This window comes from Schistosoma mansoni, chromosome 1, assembly GCF_000237925.1.
Source record: "Schistosoma mansoni strain Puerto Rico chromosome 1, complete genome".
NCBI classification, from domain to species: domain Eukaryota; kingdom Metazoa; phylum Platyhelminthes; class Trematoda; order Strigeidida; family Schistosomatidae; genus Schistosoma; species Schistosoma mansoni.
In genome coordinates this window covers 42,074,922-42,095,604 of record NC_031495.1, presented here as the reverse complement: position 1 = coordinate 42,095,604, position 20,683 = coordinate 42,074,922, and the positions used below count along the sequence as shown (strand labels likewise).

The 20,683-nt window shown below is 30.8% G+C and overlaps 1 protein-coding gene across 1 annotated transcript in view; it reads left to right on the top strand.

Moving 5' to 3' along the window:
- Window positions 1-13,975, top strand: part of Smp_144600 (putative guanine-nucleotide-exchange-factor) — a gene marked incomplete at its 5' end in the record, with an annotated part of 59,119 nt that extends 45,144 nt beyond the window's left edge. The window contains 10 exons of the mRNA XM_018794474.1: window positions 996-1,095; window positions 1,140-1,227; window positions 1,932-2,103; window positions 3,462-3,543; window positions 5,084-5,238; window positions 7,137-7,688; window positions 9,741-9,911; window positions 10,233-10,328; window positions 11,553-11,836; window positions 13,851-13,975. Of these exons, the coding sequence (XP_018648884.1) occupies window positions 996-1,095; window positions 1,140-1,227; window positions 1,932-2,103; window positions 3,462-3,543; window positions 5,084-5,238; window positions 7,137-7,688; window positions 9,741-9,911; window positions 10,233-10,328; window positions 11,553-11,836; window positions 13,851-13,968 (1,818 nt within the window). The 3' untranslated portion in view covers window positions 13,969-13,975. The remainder of the gene's footprint in view (window positions 1-995; window positions 1,096-1,139; window positions 1,228-1,931; window positions 2,104-3,461; window positions 3,544-5,083; window positions 5,239-7,136; window positions 7,689-9,740; window positions 9,912-10,232; window positions 10,329-11,552; window positions 11,837-13,850) is intronic.
- Window positions 13,976-20,683: the final 6,708 nt, after the last annotated feature.

Genomic DNA, 20,683 nt, shown 5'->3' with positions numbered 1-20,683 from the left:
TTACTTTATAGTAGTTGTAGTGGTGGTGTTTTTTTTTTATTTATTGTTATTTAAGTACAAAAATTGCGTAATGTGTAATGATGTAATGTATGATAACTATTTAATGGAATCCCACACGCTTATCAGATGACTAAATCATAAGACAAGAGCATTTTCAACAGTTTTCTTCTAGCATCATTATTCTTAGTTTATTTTAAAGTATTTTTCCAGATGGTTAAAAATTGCTTTAGGGGACCAATCTTTCTGATAGTTGGGCAGATTGTGTAACTAAAATAAACATTACTCAACTACTTAAACTAAATCTAGTGAAAAAGTGTTTGAAGTTGAAACCTGATAGTTGAATATATAGTGTTCTTTTTTACATTAATAGGGCATATTATATCCTATTTCTTAGTTACCGTTCGATCAAAGTTCAATTTTCAGTATTTTTAACTGGCTTGATTTACTTCTAGTCTAGTTGCGCGTCTATGTTTCTTTGTTTCATTTTACTTAGTAAAAAAATTGTTTATCTCGACGTTTCATTGATTTCCTTTTATTCATTATTATGACACTACTTTTATTTCAGCTTGAAAATGTTGTATACCGGTTTAATTATTGTGATTGGCACAAAGCTTGACATTTGACACTAAAAGTTTAAAACATGTTGATTCATCAACCTATATTGCCGATCATTATTGTAGCTATAAACGTGTGGCCAATCCTTTTCATATAACCTGGTCACAGATTCGTGTATACATGTATTCATTTTAATATAGGTTCGTATTATCTTCTCTGTACACCCTAGTTAACCCCGTATATTGCTCACTATACTCACATGTTCGTGGTCCAAGCGAAGTATATATATATATATATATATATATATATATATATATATATATATATATTCACGCGCACAGAGAGAGAAAATTCATGTGTCTCAGATCGATTACGTAATTTGTCAATAATCAAGCTTGTAACTAAAATATTTCTCTTTTTTCTTACTAAATATTATTTAGGCTAGTCGTAATGCTGAAATGAAATTACCTGAAATATTTTCAGATGATGAATTTTCAGATAAAATATCTTGTAATTCACTTACTTCATCATCCAATGAAAGTAAGTTTTATTTTTTGATAAAATTCTGTATTTTCTTCGAATAGTAACATCATCTTTAACTGAAGAAGCAGATGTATCACAACAATTAGAAACAGATTTATCAGAGTTTAACCGTCGCAAATCACAAATCATGTAAGTTATAGTCCTTTTCTTATCATTCATACCTTTTGCTTTAATCAGTTAACTAATTAGTGGCTAGAATACCAAATATTGCAATGAATTATATGACAAAATTTCAATATTCAACCGTCAATCAAACTTAGTTCACCTCTAATTGTTAAGTATCTCTTCAAATATCATATACAATCTTATCAACAATTGAATTGTATAAATAACTCAGTAGAGTTTTATTGTCATATAGTACCATAACTATAATCTAAGTGTTTTTGATTTCATAGTCTCATCATACTCTTGAGATGATTCGAAAACACTTATGATCAAATTTAGTAAAATAATCCTTATTGCTATAATCAGCAAAGTAACATTTTAGATTTAATAAATATAAGCTGTGGATTCAATTTAATGGAAAGCCGTAGTGTTCACAAAATAATTTGAGTAAGTATACGTGATTGTTTGTAATTATCCCTAAACTTATTGGACGTATCTGACCAGGATTTTTTTTTCATTATGTTAGACTAACTAGATATCATTACTCACTAATTTAATTATAAAGTGAGTATTCTAGACTGTTATACAGTCGAGTGATTGGGAATTAACTATCGATCAAAACTGTCGTTAATGTTTCTACATTGGTACACAACTTATCAAAACTGATTTCAATTGTTTTAAAATTATTTTCTTTTTGACTGTTAATATTTACTTTCAACGTCTTATAGTATTACGAGTGACGAAACAGACGATGAAGAAATACGTGAAGACCATATCCCTACAGTAACTCAAGAAAGAGAAATTTACACAGCTCTACCTATTGTCGAAGCTACCAATGAACTACCTATCTTAAGTCTTTTAAAAGCAAACGATTACTTAGTATGGGGTGATCGAAATTCTGTAAGTATCAAATAGTTTATTATTATAACTATATTTATTGTTATTACTCAGTATACACATAAAAAAACTGGATTAGTATTTTTTTTCTCTTGATTAAATAATAATGTAATTGATATCTCTGGGATATTAATAATTATTCAATTATGTTCAAATAACTATTGAGAATATTTTGTACCTTTGTTTCATTAGTGATGTAAAAGTTATTGCCATTCATTTTAAACATTGAGTGATTCAGTTGAACAGTGAATCACACTTCTTGCACTATAGAATCAATTCATAAGTGTATGTATTCTAACGAAATATTTATGAAAACAGTTAAATAATTACTCCGACTGGAAATATCTAGTTGTTATCATGTTTCAAATTATGCATCATAATGGTTACTGACTACACTTTCATGATTAAACCCATCTTTCTTTCAAATTCTAACTATCCTTCGTTTTTTTTTAAAAAAAATATAAATTATACCTATTTCTCTTTTTCTGACGTTAAAAGTGCACTGGATTAAAAATCCTTTTTTTACTTAATGTAAAATAGGATTTTTTTTTTCCCTTTTAAGTTATTTCATTCGCTTAAAAGTGTTGGTGCAATTTGCGATTACACTTTTTCATCTTTTCATTTCTGCAAAAAGTTAGTGAATCAATGTTGACCATGGTATCTTTAGGACACTAGATGGTAATCTAAACTTTGATAACCAGGAAAAAAGATTGAATCGATTGTTAACTAACTGCAAAGTCATGCTACAATATATGTATTTATTTTTGTAGTTTGTTAAAAAGAAATTTAAAGTTTTCTGAAAAAAATCTTTTCCGAACTATGGTGAAGCAATTAGTTTATTATCTAAAGTAATCTATTTAATAAATCACTCATAAGTGCAAGAAATAACCGACACAACATATTTCTATCCTTTGAAATGAGCTCATTAAATTTTCTACCAGTGCTTTATTTACTAAACGTTAATTGCATAATATCATATCATCATAGACCTCAACAAAAATTTTGTATTTGAATTAATCCTGATTATTAAAGTTGATAATTATTTCGTATAATTTCATGTATACAAGGGACATTCGCCTAATTGTTAAAATAACAAACTTTTAACCATTTATTAACAAGCTCCTACTCCTTCTACATCCATTTCTCTTTCGAAAGCTAGCTGGATGGTTTCACTAGTCTCCAATTAGAAAGTATAATTGATACGCAACCACATGAGGAATTTCTATGTCGTTATCTTATTTTCTGACAGTTATTCATTTAAACATCCTTATATTGTTGCTTTTACAGTATCCTTGTTTCATTTGGTAAATCTTATTTTTAAACTATATAAACATATATTATTATATATTTTATTTGTCTAGCTAAATGATATTTCTGTACATGCTGGATGTATTGATGCTTTAATAGTGTATATAACATCATATGGCCGTATGTCACCATCATGTAAGTTAATGTGTTTTTTTTTCATTTTTTCGAAAGTTATTTTTGTTTGAGTCCGTAGAGTAGTGGTTTCATTTCCAATTTATATTTGTATATGTTAAATTGGTGTAAAACACACTTTTATTGCATGAAGTTTTCACTCTTTTTGTCTTTTTATTTTATTTATAAAAGTTTTAACAATCGTTTATTCTATTTTACAAATTATTTGGATGTTGGTTAGTGTGAATTTTTTCGTAGCTAATTTATTCTATGTGACTTTAAACATATTTTATTCATATGGTTGAAATCATGACTCAGTTGAAGCTAGACCACCATGGAAGACCTGGTAGAACTGGACTGCCGTTTCGTCTTATTGTGGGACTCCTCAACAGTGCACATCCACGATCCCACCTCGCGAGATTCGAACCCAGGAACTATCACTCTTGCGCGTGAGCACTTAACATCTAGACCACTGAGTCGGCATCCAACGGTGTTAATGTCCAACTTCAATGAATCCATATAATCCCCTTCTGATATTTGATTCAGTCAATGTTAATTCATTTAAAAGATGTTTATATTTTCTTTACTGTATATTATCTAATATTCAACAATTGGTTCTCGTAATCACTAATTTTATTCATCCATTTATATTGTACATCATCAAATGTAAGAATAATTATTCAGCCAAATGGTTCATAGATCAACCTAAATAAACAACAGTCGAAATTAAGACAGCAAACAATAATGAAAGTGGTTGATTGTCGTTATTACATTACAAATAAACTAAGATAGATCATTAAAAGTGAGTCATTGATCTAAATTTATTATGCTCGTTGCGAGACTTCGAAATCATGAGTTTGGTCCCTGGTTGGATCGTACGTTTATAGTTCTAAGTAATCTCAAAATAGAACAAGGAGTCATTTAATACTCTCTTATTTTCAAAGAGTTAATGATAATTTCATGTTCTTTCAGTTTATGGTCAAAACTAACTTTTGAAATAATATATCCTTCTTGATCTCTGATTTATATGTAAAAAAGTAGTAATATGGGATTTATTTTTTATTAGTTCCAATAGGAAATCCGTTATCGATTGTCTTAGAAAGACTAACTGTAATGTAATCGTAATGTATATACTGTCAGTTTAGTTTAATTTCATAACGAATGTCATTTCTCCGTTACCGTAACAAATCTCAATAAATAAGACCCATAACATAATATTTCGATGATATGAATTTAGCCCCATACCAAGTCTTCAATAGCTGTAAAAACTATCCCAACAAACTACTAACTATAGTGTTTGTATTTTTCTCGTTGTTATTCTCAACTGCTTAGTACGGTAGATACTGTGCTCGTCTAGTTTCATTGTGAACATCAATATTGAGATCCAGGTTGACTAATAATTTTCGCACATGGAAAAACAGGTTTCACATTTTATTGCTAGTCACTATCAGGAAAATTATTTTCAAAATCAATATTCCCGCATTTCGTTTTCAACAAAAATGAGGTTGTTACATTTTCATTCCTCTAATGTTTGTTTGTTCTTTTCTTTTTTCTGTTATTACAGATTATTTATTTTTCGAAACGTTTCTTTTTATGTATCGTTCATTTATGACATCTTATGAATTAGTGAATCGTTTGATAACGCGATATCATTACTTTAGCCATCCTCCACGTTATTTATCTCATTTAAAAAATTTGTCTCATGAGGTCAGATCTAAAGTGTGTACGTCTACTGTATCAATTTTAGTGACTGTGGTAAGATTTCCTTTTTGATTATTAGTTTGATATTATACTGATTTCCAATAATTCTATTGGTTTATGGCTGTATTATCTTATTGTAAGTGTTTTGTAGTGGTTCTTTATGGGATGCTCAAAGTTTTCCCAGAATCTATCTAACAAAGTATTTGCAACCTGATCACACTCTCTACGAATAAACTAAACTTATAGTATTGTAATTTTCAAATTTCACCCCCTCATATTTTGTATCTTTTAAAGTCATGTTACATTAATTTGATTTTATCATACATATCTGATCATCAAGTAATCTCAATTATCTCCTCATAATTACTGATGACTTACAATTACATTGAACCGTGTTATTTTAGTATCTACGTTTGTGTGTAATGTGATAGAAGTTAAGAATTAAAGTTTTAAAAGAGGTTCTTTTTATCATTATTTGAGGTAATAGTCCTAGAATAGTAAGTTAATTTTATTACAATCTAGCACAAATGTAAGTGTGAATCCTCCACACTAGGTTGTGATTACACTTAACACAAGAAAAAAGAGGTTAAAGTATTACTAAAGCAGTTGATGGTTAACTACTTACTTTTGTTCAGGTATAAATGTCAAGTTATAGCCATGACTTCTACCAAATTTAATAAGGTGGAGTTGGACGTTTAATTAACAACTTTGAGCTAATTCATTACATCCACTTTGTGCCCCTTGCCTAGTAGATGACATGCTACTAAACTATGTAGTCAATTATCTCTTCGAAGGTGTAGATTTTTTTGGAATACGCTCATTAAAAAGAGTAGAAGATTACCTATGTACTTGGACTTGCATGCACATTTAAAGCAATATATGCAATTTAAGGTGATGTACTCAAATAAAGGAAACGAAAGTAATCTTTTCTTTAATTTTTCAGTGTAAATTTAATGTTGAAATTCAATGTATTGATAGATTCGAGTATCTTGTTTTGATAACTTACGCCGCTAAGTACAAGAAAAATATCATCGGTATTCGTACATAAAGTGTAATCTCGTTGGTAACAGTCTGTAATTTTTTATTTCCAAATTTCCAGGAAATATATCGTCAAGGTCTTAAGCAAAAGGAATAGCCATTGTCACTTCATCTGCTTGACAGTATAATTTATTATTATATTAGAACTGAACGTCCTTAGTTTGTATCCTTAATAGCTGTGTGCATGATGTGCATATACTTTGCGAGTATTAACCAGTGACGTCAATTGTTTCTTTCGAAGAGATAATAGTCAAAACTAACCATATGTTGTATAAAACTTTAAGCTCTTCCGATGTATCAATCTGACGTATTACGTCAATAAATTCAAGTTCCTTTCAAGTTTATACGACCAGGTCTTTTACAAATCGATTTCAGTTTGTTAGCTGACCGATGGGTCAGTTCATTGCCGAGAAAAATTAATCTTGTTTATAATTGGGCTCATTTGTAGGTTAGATTTGTGTAATTTGGCCTGCTCATACATGAGTGGTGGGCGTGCTCCAAGTGATGCATCTCAATTAATTACAAGAAAAACCCCTTTTAAAACTTTAAATTTTAACGTCTGTCACATTACACACAAATGATTGATTGGTAATTCACTTTGCAATATTATTCCAATAAATGAAAATAAGAAAACATATAGCCCTGTATATAGTTGAAAGGAAAGAAGCTAAATACAATGAATTTATCGTATTTTGAAAATATTATCATTCTTAGTTTGTTTAGATTTATGAAGGTAATCAATCGTATGAAATGTTTTTCGTTATTTTTTTGAATCACTTCTCTCTTGGTTACAATTTCATAGTACATCAAATGGAAATTATTGAATATTTTGGTGCTAGTTAAATTGTTTGCTTGGTTTTGTTTCATTTCATAACTAGGTTACACGATTAAAACAAGATTTAAATGATGAATTGCTAGAAATTCTTCGAAATTTCGAAGAAATTCTTTCACAAGACGAATATAATTCACTCAGTCGAATTTTACACATTACAATTTTTCGTCAGTCACAGGAATACTTACAAATTCATTCTAACTCAAAAAACACTGAGATAATCAATAATAATATGCGTAAATCTGATTTATTTCTATCAAATTGTGGTCGAACCTCAGTACTAAGTGATATATCATCCGACCAATCCATGTTAAATAGAAATAATGAAACAAATCAATACTCTGAATATAATGAAAAAGTTGGATTTATTACATTACCAAAAACTAAATCTAAACGATCACATGCTTTGGAAAATGTTGATCGTTATTCAGTGATTGAATCGACAGAAAATAATCCTTCTTCTACAACAAATTCACTTCCAACTAAAAGAATATATTTGAGCACATCAAAAAGTAGTCTTGGTCTATTGAATTTCTCCGCAAAATCTTTAGCTGAACAACTTACCTACTTAGAATGTTTAAATTATTATAAAATCAATGTAAGAAACATTTATTTTCATTTATTTCATGTTTTAATTTAATCTTGGTAAAATGAAAATTATTTGGTTCTTTATCATATTACAAACAATGGTCTGTGTATTGTTATTTTATAGTTCTTTGGATGTCAGAAAACTTACCATACTTACTACTATCATTAGTAGTAATTTTTTGGATTAATATTAGTGTTCATTTAATTAAAGTATTTTTATATAAAAGTTACCAACAGTTGGTGCAAGCCCCAACTTTTTGTATGACGATAAATGCAAATTTTATACCAAACAACTTGGTTTGCAGTTGAGTGTTTAGTCTGATGGAATAGAATTTCATTATTTTCTTTCCCATATTCCTCTTATTTTTCTACATCGATTATTATGTACTTTTTTCATTCTTGAAATATTTGAAACATCAATCAATCATGTTGTCTGTACAGGTCAATTAATTGGAACAACAAGTCATTGTAAATGTATTCTGTATGGATCATATTACAATATTAGCGAAGTATTTAAATAATAACTTCAACATAATAAGCAGAGATGGATGGTGGCTAGCGATGGGATTCAGGATATGCGTTTCGTCCTATTTGGGACTCGTCGGCTGGATGTTCCTGCACTTCAAGATTAACATTCACTCCAGGACTGGAACCCAGTACCGTTCGCTTCGAACACCATCGCGTTGTCCACTTAGCTACTGAGTCCTGACAGCCACTAGCTTGTGCAATGGGGTGAAGCTTGTAGTTTATTTTTGTATTGGTTGTTTGAATCTTTCCATTGATGTTAAGGACTGCAATTGGTCAGTCTCTTATTGGTTTATGTGCGTGGCTATCTGGGCTCAGTAGGTAAGTGGATAACGCGACGGCGTTTCAAGCGAACGGTACTGGGTTCAAGTCCAGGAGTGAATACCAAGTATGGGATGCAGGTTCATCCAGCTGACGAGTCCCAAATAAAGTGAAACGCGCGTCCCGGATTCCACTCCTAGTCAGTATCCATTTCTGCTTATAGTACTTTTCACTAAGGGCAATATCGAGGCAGTCCTAAAAATCAATCAGAACATTCAAACAATTAATACAAAAATGAATTGATAACTTCAACATAGATTGAAATCATTGGGACACTACAGGTATTGAGCTTAACTTAATGTTTTGAGAACTTGTAAGGAATTTCTTGTCATTTTTATATTTATATTTGGTTTATACATTCATTTCAGCTTTTCAGTTAACTGAAAATGCTGCTATTTGTCAGTGTATTTCTAATATTTTAGAAATCCTGTCAGTAAGATGGATTTTCTGTTTTGAATAAAAATTGATAACTATTGAAATTACTTTAAATTCATGTTACTTTAACAAGATTCCTATCTTACACTAACTATCGATTATGTGTTTGATTCAATAGATTATTTGTTTATTCAATGCAACCAAATAGTAATTGGATAGCAATAGTTTGTATTGTTGCCTCACGACACTGATGACAGAGGCAGTCGGCTGAAACTTGCCTAGATAGGATTTATTAGTTAAGACAACTACATTGTATTACAGTTAAAAAAAAACTTACTTGGTTAACGAGTACACTATCAAGCTCACGAACGTGTCGGTTTGTTTGTAATTGCATTCTATGAGCAATAAAATTTCATCGCTCATTCTGAAAAGTGTTGGTCGGTATTCATTTACGTTTACCACTTACGGGATATACAGGAAGTTTACTTACCCCTCAATGGTTAGTAATACATGATCATACAGTTCTCATTAAATGTGGGTACTCGATTGTTCTGTGGTTTTATGTGTTACACATATACAACGCTCGTGTACTACGGTTGTGATGTACAAATATGGTTGCAAGGGTTTGTGTTTAGAATAAAGTGTGACGTTAATCCACCTAATGATCACTTCATCTCTTGTTTAGTAACACAATCAGGATTAACCAGATTGTAATGATGACCTACCTTATCAGACTCCATTTCTCTCTAATAGTCAATCAGTTTGTAATAGTATGACATGAACATAATATTATTATTTGGCGAAAATTCAAGTTGAGCTCTTTGTTTCCTTTAATTTCCAGGTGTTTGAACTGCTTGACATTTCTAAACTAGAACAAGGTAAAGCACCTGGTGTAGCCGCTTGTGCACATCATTTTACAATGGTTTCTAACTGGGCCACATATCAAATTTTATCCTTGACAAGTGCGTCTGATCGTGATAAGGTTGCTAATCGTTTATTGGATGTTATGGAAGTAAGTTGTTAACCTTATAATAGTTTACAATTTTGATTTTTGCCTGAAAATCAGTTAGACAAGCTCAGACAATACTAAACACTTGTCAATAAAATAGTCTTTTGTGGTGTAAAATATTTATCACTATCCAGAATCTTTTATCGATTGTTCCCAGTACCTTACTACAAATAGTGTCTTTTAAAAAAATCAATAAACGATTTACTAATTGCAATTATAGTGCCGTTTACATTTAACACCATACATTATTCATTATATATATATCTATATATATATATATTGCAAATTAACATTACCGTGATTTTTAATTTCTCTATCTTCTAGCACTTGTACAAACTCCAAAATTATAGTACCTACCTATCTTTACTTTGTGCATTTCTCCTAGTACCAGAAGCTTTGTTTTCTCGAAAAACACTCAGTGTAAGTCAGCTTGTTGATAAATTTCAGTTTTTTTTCGCTAAGTTTAAAAGATTTTGCAATGAATTTCCTCTTTATATGATAAATATTCAATATTCTCTTTGTAGTTTATATGAATTTGTATGAAGATTTATTCTAACACTTTTAGTAAAGTTAGGTGTCGATTCAATAAACGATGTTCGATGCATAAACAGCTGGTTATTGCTTTGAAGAACCTTGATTTAAACTCTTTGGCAAAACATTTGAACTGTTTATTTTCAACGATGAAATTTTCTCAAATATGTAGTATATCTGATTATCATTAGAATTTTATCTCTTTCTTATTGTGTTCCATGTATTCACTCATCTAATATTTACAGTAATCGCTAAACTTTAAATATAATTGATATTTAATTCTTGATTTGTATTACCATTGTTCACTGTCTGTTACGTGCTTTTGGCTAAAAAGAAACTGATCATGCTAAGGTATAAATTATTTGTTAGCAATTTTATTACAGAAAAGCATCATGGCAATGTTATAAATAAGTGAATTTTACATTAAACTAAATTTTTTGTCTATTATGAAAGATCATTCCAATTGAGGCCGCTGTTTATATCATAGTCAGTCAGTTACAACGTAGGACCAGGCACATATATGCATCGATCCAAGTTGCCATACCTCATTAGCACAACAAAATGAACACCAAATTCATAGAAGCAATTATTTCAATGGTAGTAAAAAAAACATTTCATATAAGGATATGATAGAGGGAGAAAAAAATAGTCCGCAGAAAGAAAGGTCTAAAGTAATTTCGATCTCACAGTTTAAGGGAAGACAAAGAGTATATACGCCTACGCCATTGTGATCGATTCTGAGACATGTCATTCAGAGTTCCAACCATTGGTTACGATAGCCGCGCGGACCTCAACCAAGCGATCTGCATCTACCAACATGGCTTAGATCAGAAGTTAGTGACTTTATGGACTGATGCCACATTTTGGTTTAGTCTCCCCTAACTTTCTTACATCCATCTCCAACACTAATCAGCATTGAGCGCCGTGGTATTCAGTGGATTTATGTTATAACTCCTTCTCTCTCCGAAAAGTTACGTAAATTTCACATTACTCCTCTCAATAGCCAGTACCTTTTTATGCTTATCCAACTTTGTGCAAAATGCACATACTCTGTATATTTTTTCTTAATTATCACGTTTCTGTCTTTTTTGTGTGTGCATTTTTGTGTTATAGCGTCTTAGTCGGGTTACGCCGTACATGCAACCGCCCTACTTTTCAAAATATCGTCGTGATTTAGAAGCAGCCAACCCACCATTAATACCATATTTAGGTTTAATGCTGCAAAATTTAATTGTCCTTGATCAGGGTAATCCGTTATTTTTAAAAACTCTCCCAACTCAATTAACTGATAAATATCAACCATATCATGGTCCTATTATAAACTTTTGGCGATGTTGGAAACATTTTCTAATTATATACGTTTTTGTCAAACAGGAGAAAATGGATCCTGAAAAGTCGTAAGTGACCACTGTTTGTTTGTCCTTTATTTCAAATATAATTAATAATATCACTATTAAATAAGATTCGTACGCACGCAAATGTAATGGTATTGTACAGCCACCGTTAGACTGACCGTCACTTTGCTACTAGAAAATAGGTGGATATGGATTCTGATATTGTAACTCGTTGTAAATTACATATTATTATACTGATTATAAATAATCAACTCAGCAGAATGTAAGGTTTCAGTGGGAAACAAAATCATTAAGCTCAGTAACTAACATACTGTTGAAATTCTTACTTTGGCCGGAGTTTTTTACTAGGTTGAACAAATAATTATCTGGATAATTACCTTGACTAACAAGTTATTATAAACCAACTGTCACTGAACACCTGCTTCCTTCTAGTAGTAAATTACTCAGTACAACCCGCTCACTACTTATGACCATCATGTCTTTCAGCTGGTCTGTTACCTTTAGACTACTGTGTTAGCACTCGATAATCCTTAGTTTTCTGATTTTATATAACTATCTTTAAGCCTGCTAATTTCATCAAACTTTCCACTCTGGTAACAAGCACATAGCTAGTGTTTGAAGTCGAACAAGTAAAAATAAAATCCTTTAGTGGTCCGAGATTAGACTTCCTTTGGACTGTTTGACGATTGTTATTGAAATATGCATCCTGACCCTCCTCATATATAATTATCGACTTAAATCATGTTAGTGAATAACAGAATTAATATAAGTCAAATACGGGAATGGATTTTTGAATACGTATATTTTGTATAGTCGTTGATCGGAAAGTGAAGCAAGACAAAATGACGCGCAATGAAGAAGGCGAATGAGCTAACTCAATTTAACCAAGCGTGAATCGATATTTATAGTTACAGACATGTGATGAGTAAGATAAGAAATGCACAAAAATACGCTCATATAAAACAGTCAAGGTTAATAAATCAATAAATGACAAAGTCGAAATGTAGCTTGAGAAGAATGTACAGGTTGGTTTGTCCAGAAGCTAGGATAACTATGTGGGTTTGACTTAGGACCAGTCACTACAATCTCTTTGGGCGTTCAATTAAGTACATTTTCTCATCGATTTTTTTCTCTATTTCATAATTGTTTTAATAATTTTATGATTCTATCATGCTGTTGTTATTGTTGCTTTCAATATGCTGAAGTTGTGTTAAATGTTGTTTGGCTACGTGTTAATCGATATCCTACTAGAACCATTTTTAAGACGTGTGCTAACAGCTGATTATTAATACGGGGTTAATCAACTTTGAAATGCTTTAAAAAGAAGGGTTTTTTAAATGGTAATGAACTAGAGAAAATGTGCTTCTCTTGAAGATGTGCATTTAATTTATATTCAGTTGAAAAAAATTTAAAACTCAAATGAATTTCAATGGTTAATGTTAGTTAATAACAAAAATAGCGTAGTAAAGATGGAAACAATTTGAGACCATAAAAATAAATGAATATTCAGCTGACGTACATGCATAATCTTAACAAAATTTAAAGGATAATTCTTTGGGTGTGTTGTCACATACTATCTTCTACAAACATTGTCACCACATGTATTATCTGTTATATGATGTTATTCATAAGTTTTATTTGCCAATAATTTCCCCTAAAGCCCTTAAAATATCTTCAAAATGTTAAAAATCTAATTAGTCGACCCAGCATCTTCGGTAAATCCCGTTGTTTCTCGATCTTATAATGCGAACGTACAGACTATTTATTTTAGCACATTTTCTCAACATCCTGTACCATCAAATAGCTTATTATTAAATTAATACTCAATAGATCATCTATGTAGACCAACTTTAAAGTAAAACTTTGACTATAATACTATGTTTATTGTTTATTGATGAGGATTTGTATAGCAGTTACAGTCTAAAAGTTGGTTAGAAATCTAGTATGATTTACAACCTTATATATATATATATATATATATATATATATATATATATATAGACGCAAATCAACTTGTGTATTTTCTTATTGTTTCTAATTCCTATCAAATATATAGTCGTTATTCGATCCGTCCTGATCTGAAAATCTTACAATTTCTTGGCAATTTTGAAAATTCTCTACCTGACACAGAATTACATCTTTTAGCTAATCGTTTACGCCGAAGTATTTCATAATTTTATCGTCCAATTATATTACAACATTTATATAATTTATTGTTTGTTACTATCAGCTTGTGTATATAAAATAAGCTATAATATGTACAATAATATTATTGTTTTAATGTATCATTTTGTTCTCATTTTTTTAATCCATACTTTAATTGTGAATTTCAAGATTATTTTTCTTGGTTGCTTATTATAATATCAGTCATACTTTAGATTATTGTTCTCAATCTTTGTTTTAAACATATAGTGAATATCTGTTGTATAATACTCGAATTTTATGATTGAATAACTAATATTTGTTTATATTCAAGAGATTGGCTGTGTAGTTTCTATCTTTTATTCAAAATATGACAAAACAATGACAATCACATATATTTCTCTCAGATGAGATCCTCCATATATAATGTATTGTGTTGTGTAGAAACGAATATATATATATATATATATATATATATATATATATAATTACATTTCAGTACATTACATCATTACCACTATTATTTTCACTCATCTTATTATATTGCTCAGAATTTGTAAATACTTTTCCATTATTGAAGTGTTTTCTTTTATCAATTCATATGTACTTGAAAATGTACTTACCTTGTTGTTTTATCATGAATATGTACAAACATTCACATTGTTCTGTAGTGGCAATATTATCTTTTCCTACGGTAGAATTTCACGTTAAAAAAATCGTTCCTTCTGTTTATAACCTTGTCAACTGATGTATCATTAGTTTCCATCACAATATCCTTATTTTACTATTGTGATAATGATTATTGCTCATATATTTTTGTTCATATTTCTTCTATTACTTTTATCATAGATTTCTTCTTCGAAAAGGGTTATTGTAATTAAAATTTATTATTTTTGTTATTTGTTTTCTTAACAAAACAACTTCAATTACTTTATTCATGCTAGTAGATAAGTAATGATTTTGAGGAAGCTTTAACACTAACACAACTTCTCATACTATCAATGTTACTGCTGTCACCACTACTACTAATACTACTACTAGTAGTAGTAATAATAATAGTGATAAGAGATTTAACAACAGTTGTTATTAATGTTACAATGTAATTATTTCTCATATCTTTATGAGAAAATAAAAAATTTATATTGATTTTATTTTATATATGATAATATAGTCTGAACAAAAAAATTTACGCACACTTTTTTTCTAGTTTTCCTCGAGATAAAACAATTCCTTATTTTTTTCTTTTTATTTATGTTTATCCTTTCTTTTTAAAAAAAACAAAAAAAAATTAAAACATAATAACATGAACTTTCATGTCACTCAATTTCACAAAATAAAAAACAAAAAAAAAATTTTTTTAATATTTATTCTTATCAATATATGCGTATATAAAAATATCTTTACTTCAAAACTATTATGAAAATAAATTCATTCAGTATTGTTTGTTTGAATCTTCCCATCGATTTGTTAGGACTGCAACTGGTCAGTCTCTAATTGGCATATGTGCATACTGTGCGTATTGCCTCGAGTGGATAACGCGATGGCGTTTGAAGCGAGGGTACCGGGTTCGAGTCCCAGAGTGAACATCAACTCTGAGATGCAGGTACATCCAGCTGACGAGCCCCAAATAGGACGAAATGCGCGTCCTGGATTCCACTGCTAGCCACTATCCATCTCTGCTTATTATGAAAATAGATTTTATGATTGATAATATTAATAATAATTTGACATGTTCCCGTTATCAATATTTGTGATAATTTGTTCATCTATATTCTAATCATTGAATTACTAGATGAAATAACAATTATATCTACTTTGATTATACTATGCCTCAAAATCCCCTGGTACGGCCGAAAGTGCGAAGAGTCCGCTCTTCTTCTCGAAATGCTCTCATATGGCCACGCGTATACAGCCTCTGCCAGGGAAGTCCTACTCACTGCCTTCTCGTGGCAGGGATGCTGTTCACGAAAGTGAGAGAACGAAAAGCGAATATCCGGCGCTTTAACCGGGTTGGTGGACACAGTAAGTTTACCTAGGGGAGTTGGAAAACCCTGATTCCAAACCAATGGTGTACATGGGCTCCAGTATCCTAATGGAACAAATGGCGTATGAATCAATCGTTGGTGACCGGCTACCATGGGAATGCATCTCCTTACGATACTCCACCGCTTTATGAATCAGACCTTTAGGTCAAAGGCTCCGGGTGCGGCCCCCTAATAAAACCACCTGCTTCAGTTTGGGTACCTGGGCAGTATCACAGCCCTCACACAAATCAAATGAGATTTGTGAGGCGCATATATATCTGGTGCTTCCTTGTACCAATATTTATGTGTTTAAATAAATAAAATAAATAATCAGTCAAATAGCATTGTTAGATTATATAGATCACCTTCTATAAGTGAATAAATTCAAATTTGTTCGTCGAATCCCTGAACTATTTTCTTTAATTGGATTTATCATTAAGCATAAAGTAAACTATATTGTTGTCATATGAATTTCAACGTAGTGACCAAATTTTGTATTTGATCATATTTAAAAAAATGATAATCATTTCGGGTTTCCTATGTGTTACTGTTTAGTTAAAATTATATAATTAAAGATCTCATAGTTAGGGTTATTGAATTCATCAGCACTAAATACGGAATAAATGTATAAATAGTATTTTGATAACCTTGAGATCTATCGAATGGTAAATAAATTTTATAACATGTTAACATACTTTTATGGTCTACATCCAATCAATTAAGAGTTGATCCTTTCAAATTTATCTTATTTATAGATATTTAACAAACTTTAGAAGGAATACTGAAGTTACAGATTCTATCAGAAAGAATAAATAAAACTAACAATTGTAACTTAAAATCTTGTCCACTTCTATGTATGAAAATATACTTCACAAGTACAGAAATTTAAATTAAGTCATTACTAAGATATAACATCTAGAGAGCACTATTGATGTGAAAAATCAACGAGTAATCTTTACGGTTTGAGGGTATAGATAATATGATTTAAAGAATAATAAGTCAGACATTAAAGAGGCATGCCTAGTCGAAAGAAAGCTTTATTCACCAGACTTTTAAAAATGTAATTTATTTGATCAAATTCCAGACTTAACAAAGTCTGTTTTATTCCTAAATGGATTTTAGATTGTTTCGTTGCTTATATACCTACTGTTTAAATCCTTGTCAAGAAGATTCTGATCTATTCTTAATTTCAGTACTTAATATAATTAGGCAAATTCATTGTGCCAGATGTATCCTTTCTAGTACCTGCTAGTGTCGAGAAATTATTTACGTAGGTTCGAAAACTGTTAGACTGTATATCCTTTGATCTCACTGATTACTATATAGAGAATCTGTTTGCAAATTTACCTACCATTCACTGCTTGGATGAATAAAGTAACATGCAGATTGTCATTGAAACATAGTAAATGCAATCCAAAGTAAACCAATCAGAGATTTTAGGTAAATACTTCATTCTTTGCCCTACTGATAAGTGGTTTTTGAATAAGTCAGGTAGATAGTGATTGGTCTTCAATACTTTGTAAAGCTAGATCTCTACCGATATCTTAAGTTTTTGTGTTCTATCTGATATACTGTGATTAGTGCGTTTTGCTTAACACTGCAAATGAGACCAAAGAACTTCATTAATGTTGCTCGGTTTTTTAGTTGTTTTTTACGCTTTATCTCATATAACAAGTATAAATGAAGAATATATGTTTAACTCCTAATAAAACTCGAAAAAAACAATGAAGAATTTCATCCCTCTGAAAAAACGTTATCAACTTTATATGAATTGGAAGTTTTTATATACATATAACTACCTTCTGTTTAGTCTAGAGATAAGGAAACCTATTTTTTGCTTATTTAATAAAAATCATTCATAAACAGGATTACCTCACTCCACCCTGAACGGAATTAGTGTTTCCGTGTGATTTCTATCTTCATTCAATATAGTAGTTGAAAGTAAGTATTACGAGTTAAAAAAAAAGATGAAGCTTTCATTTCAGACAAAAATTAAATTGACAGCAATGCTGATTTAAAATGAACGTAAATGAGAAATGAAGATAGAAAATATCTCATATCAAGATTATTTTATACAACAAGATCTGATTGTTTTTTGTTTTACTTTCACAATTATCTCAGTAGTTGAGTGATTCATATGTCACCACAACGAACTCTGTTTGTCTCATGAAAAGCGTATTTGATTTACCTGAAGAAACATTTTTTCCAACAAAATCATTAGTCAGAATCGTATCTATTAGTGACTTATTGATAAGAAAATATAAACGCTTTATGTTATTCCAGAACTCATCGAGGACATGACAGATGGATTCTTAAAATTGAAATGGAATTTTAGGTATTATTAGTAAAATTTTGCTCAATAATTTAATGGGACTGGGCATTCGGTAGATTACTGGTAACAATGCCATTATGAATGATAACACAAGTGGAAACAGCCAATGTATTTCAGCACAAATTACGGAATCGCTTAGTAAAATATGAGAACTATATATTAAATACTTTGTTTGCGAAATTCTATCATTTGTCTTTCACATTCTGTATGGTTCTTCCAAGTCACAAATCTTTTCTACTTACGTTTCCGTTTTCTCTTTTATTTGATCTTCTTAGTCTTCTGCTGTGAGAATTTTCACTTCTGGCTGGCGTTGCAAACTACTTATATCTGTCAATATAAATGGCACACACCACAATACTAATAGTAATAATAGCGAATAACACTTTATTAAAAATCCAAAGACTAAAACTTAAATTTCAAATGCTTCAGAACTGAGTGTAGATCTTTGTTACAAAGAATAAATAACTTTTCCAGATTAATACAAGCTTAAATGGTACATGTAACAGATCAGAACATTTCACTGCTACAAGATGGTAGGTTAGGAGTCCTCAGTCAAACTTTTGTTCTTGTTAGTAACCACCACATTCAAATCCACCTGTCCCAAAAAACAATCTACAAATAAGATATTAAAGTTAAGATCTCTGACTAAATATAATCAAACATATGGTACTGAGTATTAGTATCATCATTATTAATTTAACCGAAGCCGACAGCTTTACTTCATCTTTACCCAATTAAGACACTTTTATTGCAGAGAGTAAATTTCTTTTAAATAGCGTTTTTTTTGTTTTAAAGTGCCTTTGTTACTGACTGATATCTTCCAGAGAACTGGTGAAAATCTGGAAATACACGGGAAGTCGTAGATGGATTTTTCGAAATGCTGATAAATTGTAGGATCTCAACTTCAAAGAAATGTAGTTTTACTATGGCTAAGGGCTTTGGTGAGCAGTAAAATGCCTGGAATAGTATATATAAACTACTGGTTAGCAAATGAGTAGCAAGAGCTTAAGAAATCGGATTTCACTTGTGTAGAAATGGGAATGTGTACTACCTAGAACTTAGTCTACAATGACAATTTTTTATATCAAGCAAATTTTCACAAACCACCTAATCAAACCTATACTTTGAGACTTCTAAATAAACAGATCGTTATGCTTAAAAGATAACTAGACAGTACTATAAAGTTAGTAATTAACAAAGTATTTCGCTTGGTATTATTTGTTTGAATCTTTCCATTGATGTTTAGGACTGCAATTGATCAGTTTCTTATCGGCATACGTGCATGCTGTGCGTATCGCCTCGATATAGCCTTAATTCACAAGCATTATAAGTAAACAATACCAAGTGAATTTAAACTTCACCCCATTACACAAGTAAGTGGCTATCAGAACTTAGTAGCTGAGTGGATAACGCGATGGCGTTTGAAGCAAACGGTACTGGGTTCGAGTCCCAGAGTGAACATCAACTCAGAAATACAGGTACACCCAGCTGTCGAGCCCGGAATAGGACGAAACGCGTATCCTGAATTCCACTTCTAACCACTATCCATCTTTGCTTATAAAGTATTTCGCTTTATGAATAAACTTTACTGAGAGCTGAATCATGGTAAATAAGTATTTGTTGATTGGGATCGTGCTTTGATGTTAGCCATGGTTTTTTTCCTATCCTTTTGATATACAAAGCTAATGAAGTGCTATCAAAAATAAGAGTGATTCATGATAAAGTTCAAGGACAAAATGAGGTCATGTTTTACTATTTCACAGTTGTATTGTCATGTTGGGGGTATTTTAGTTTTAAGTAATCAATAGAAAGTATTTGATAACGAATTTTATAGAAATATACATTCATTCATATTTTAGTTTTCTAGGATGGAATTAGTTATCCAACTTACCAACAAAATCTCGCAATTTTTTTAAACATTATTTTATAAGATAACAATGTTCAGCTCAAAGAAGATATTAATTTGACAGAGATGCTTCTTGTGACGACATAAATTAATCCTAAAACACATATTTTCAATGTAATTATCACATTGTACAGGGTTATGTTCAGCATTATTACACTAGGAGAAAGAAGTGAAAAAAACATTTAAGCTATTTAACAAACTGAACACATTCCAATATATAAGAACTTTCGTCTAAATTTAATCAAATACCTTCACAGTATTTGATCGCCGAGTTGATGTGAAACATTAAGGAAGAAGAATGTGGAGATTTTAGTAATTTTATATAGTTGAGGTCATGAGTCAATTGAAGCTAGACCACCAGAGAAAACCTGGAAGCACTGGATGGCCGTTTCGTCCCAATATAGAACTCCTCAGCAGTGCGCATCCACGATCCCGTCTCACAAGATTCGAACCCAAGACCTATCAGTCTCGCGCGCGAGCACTTA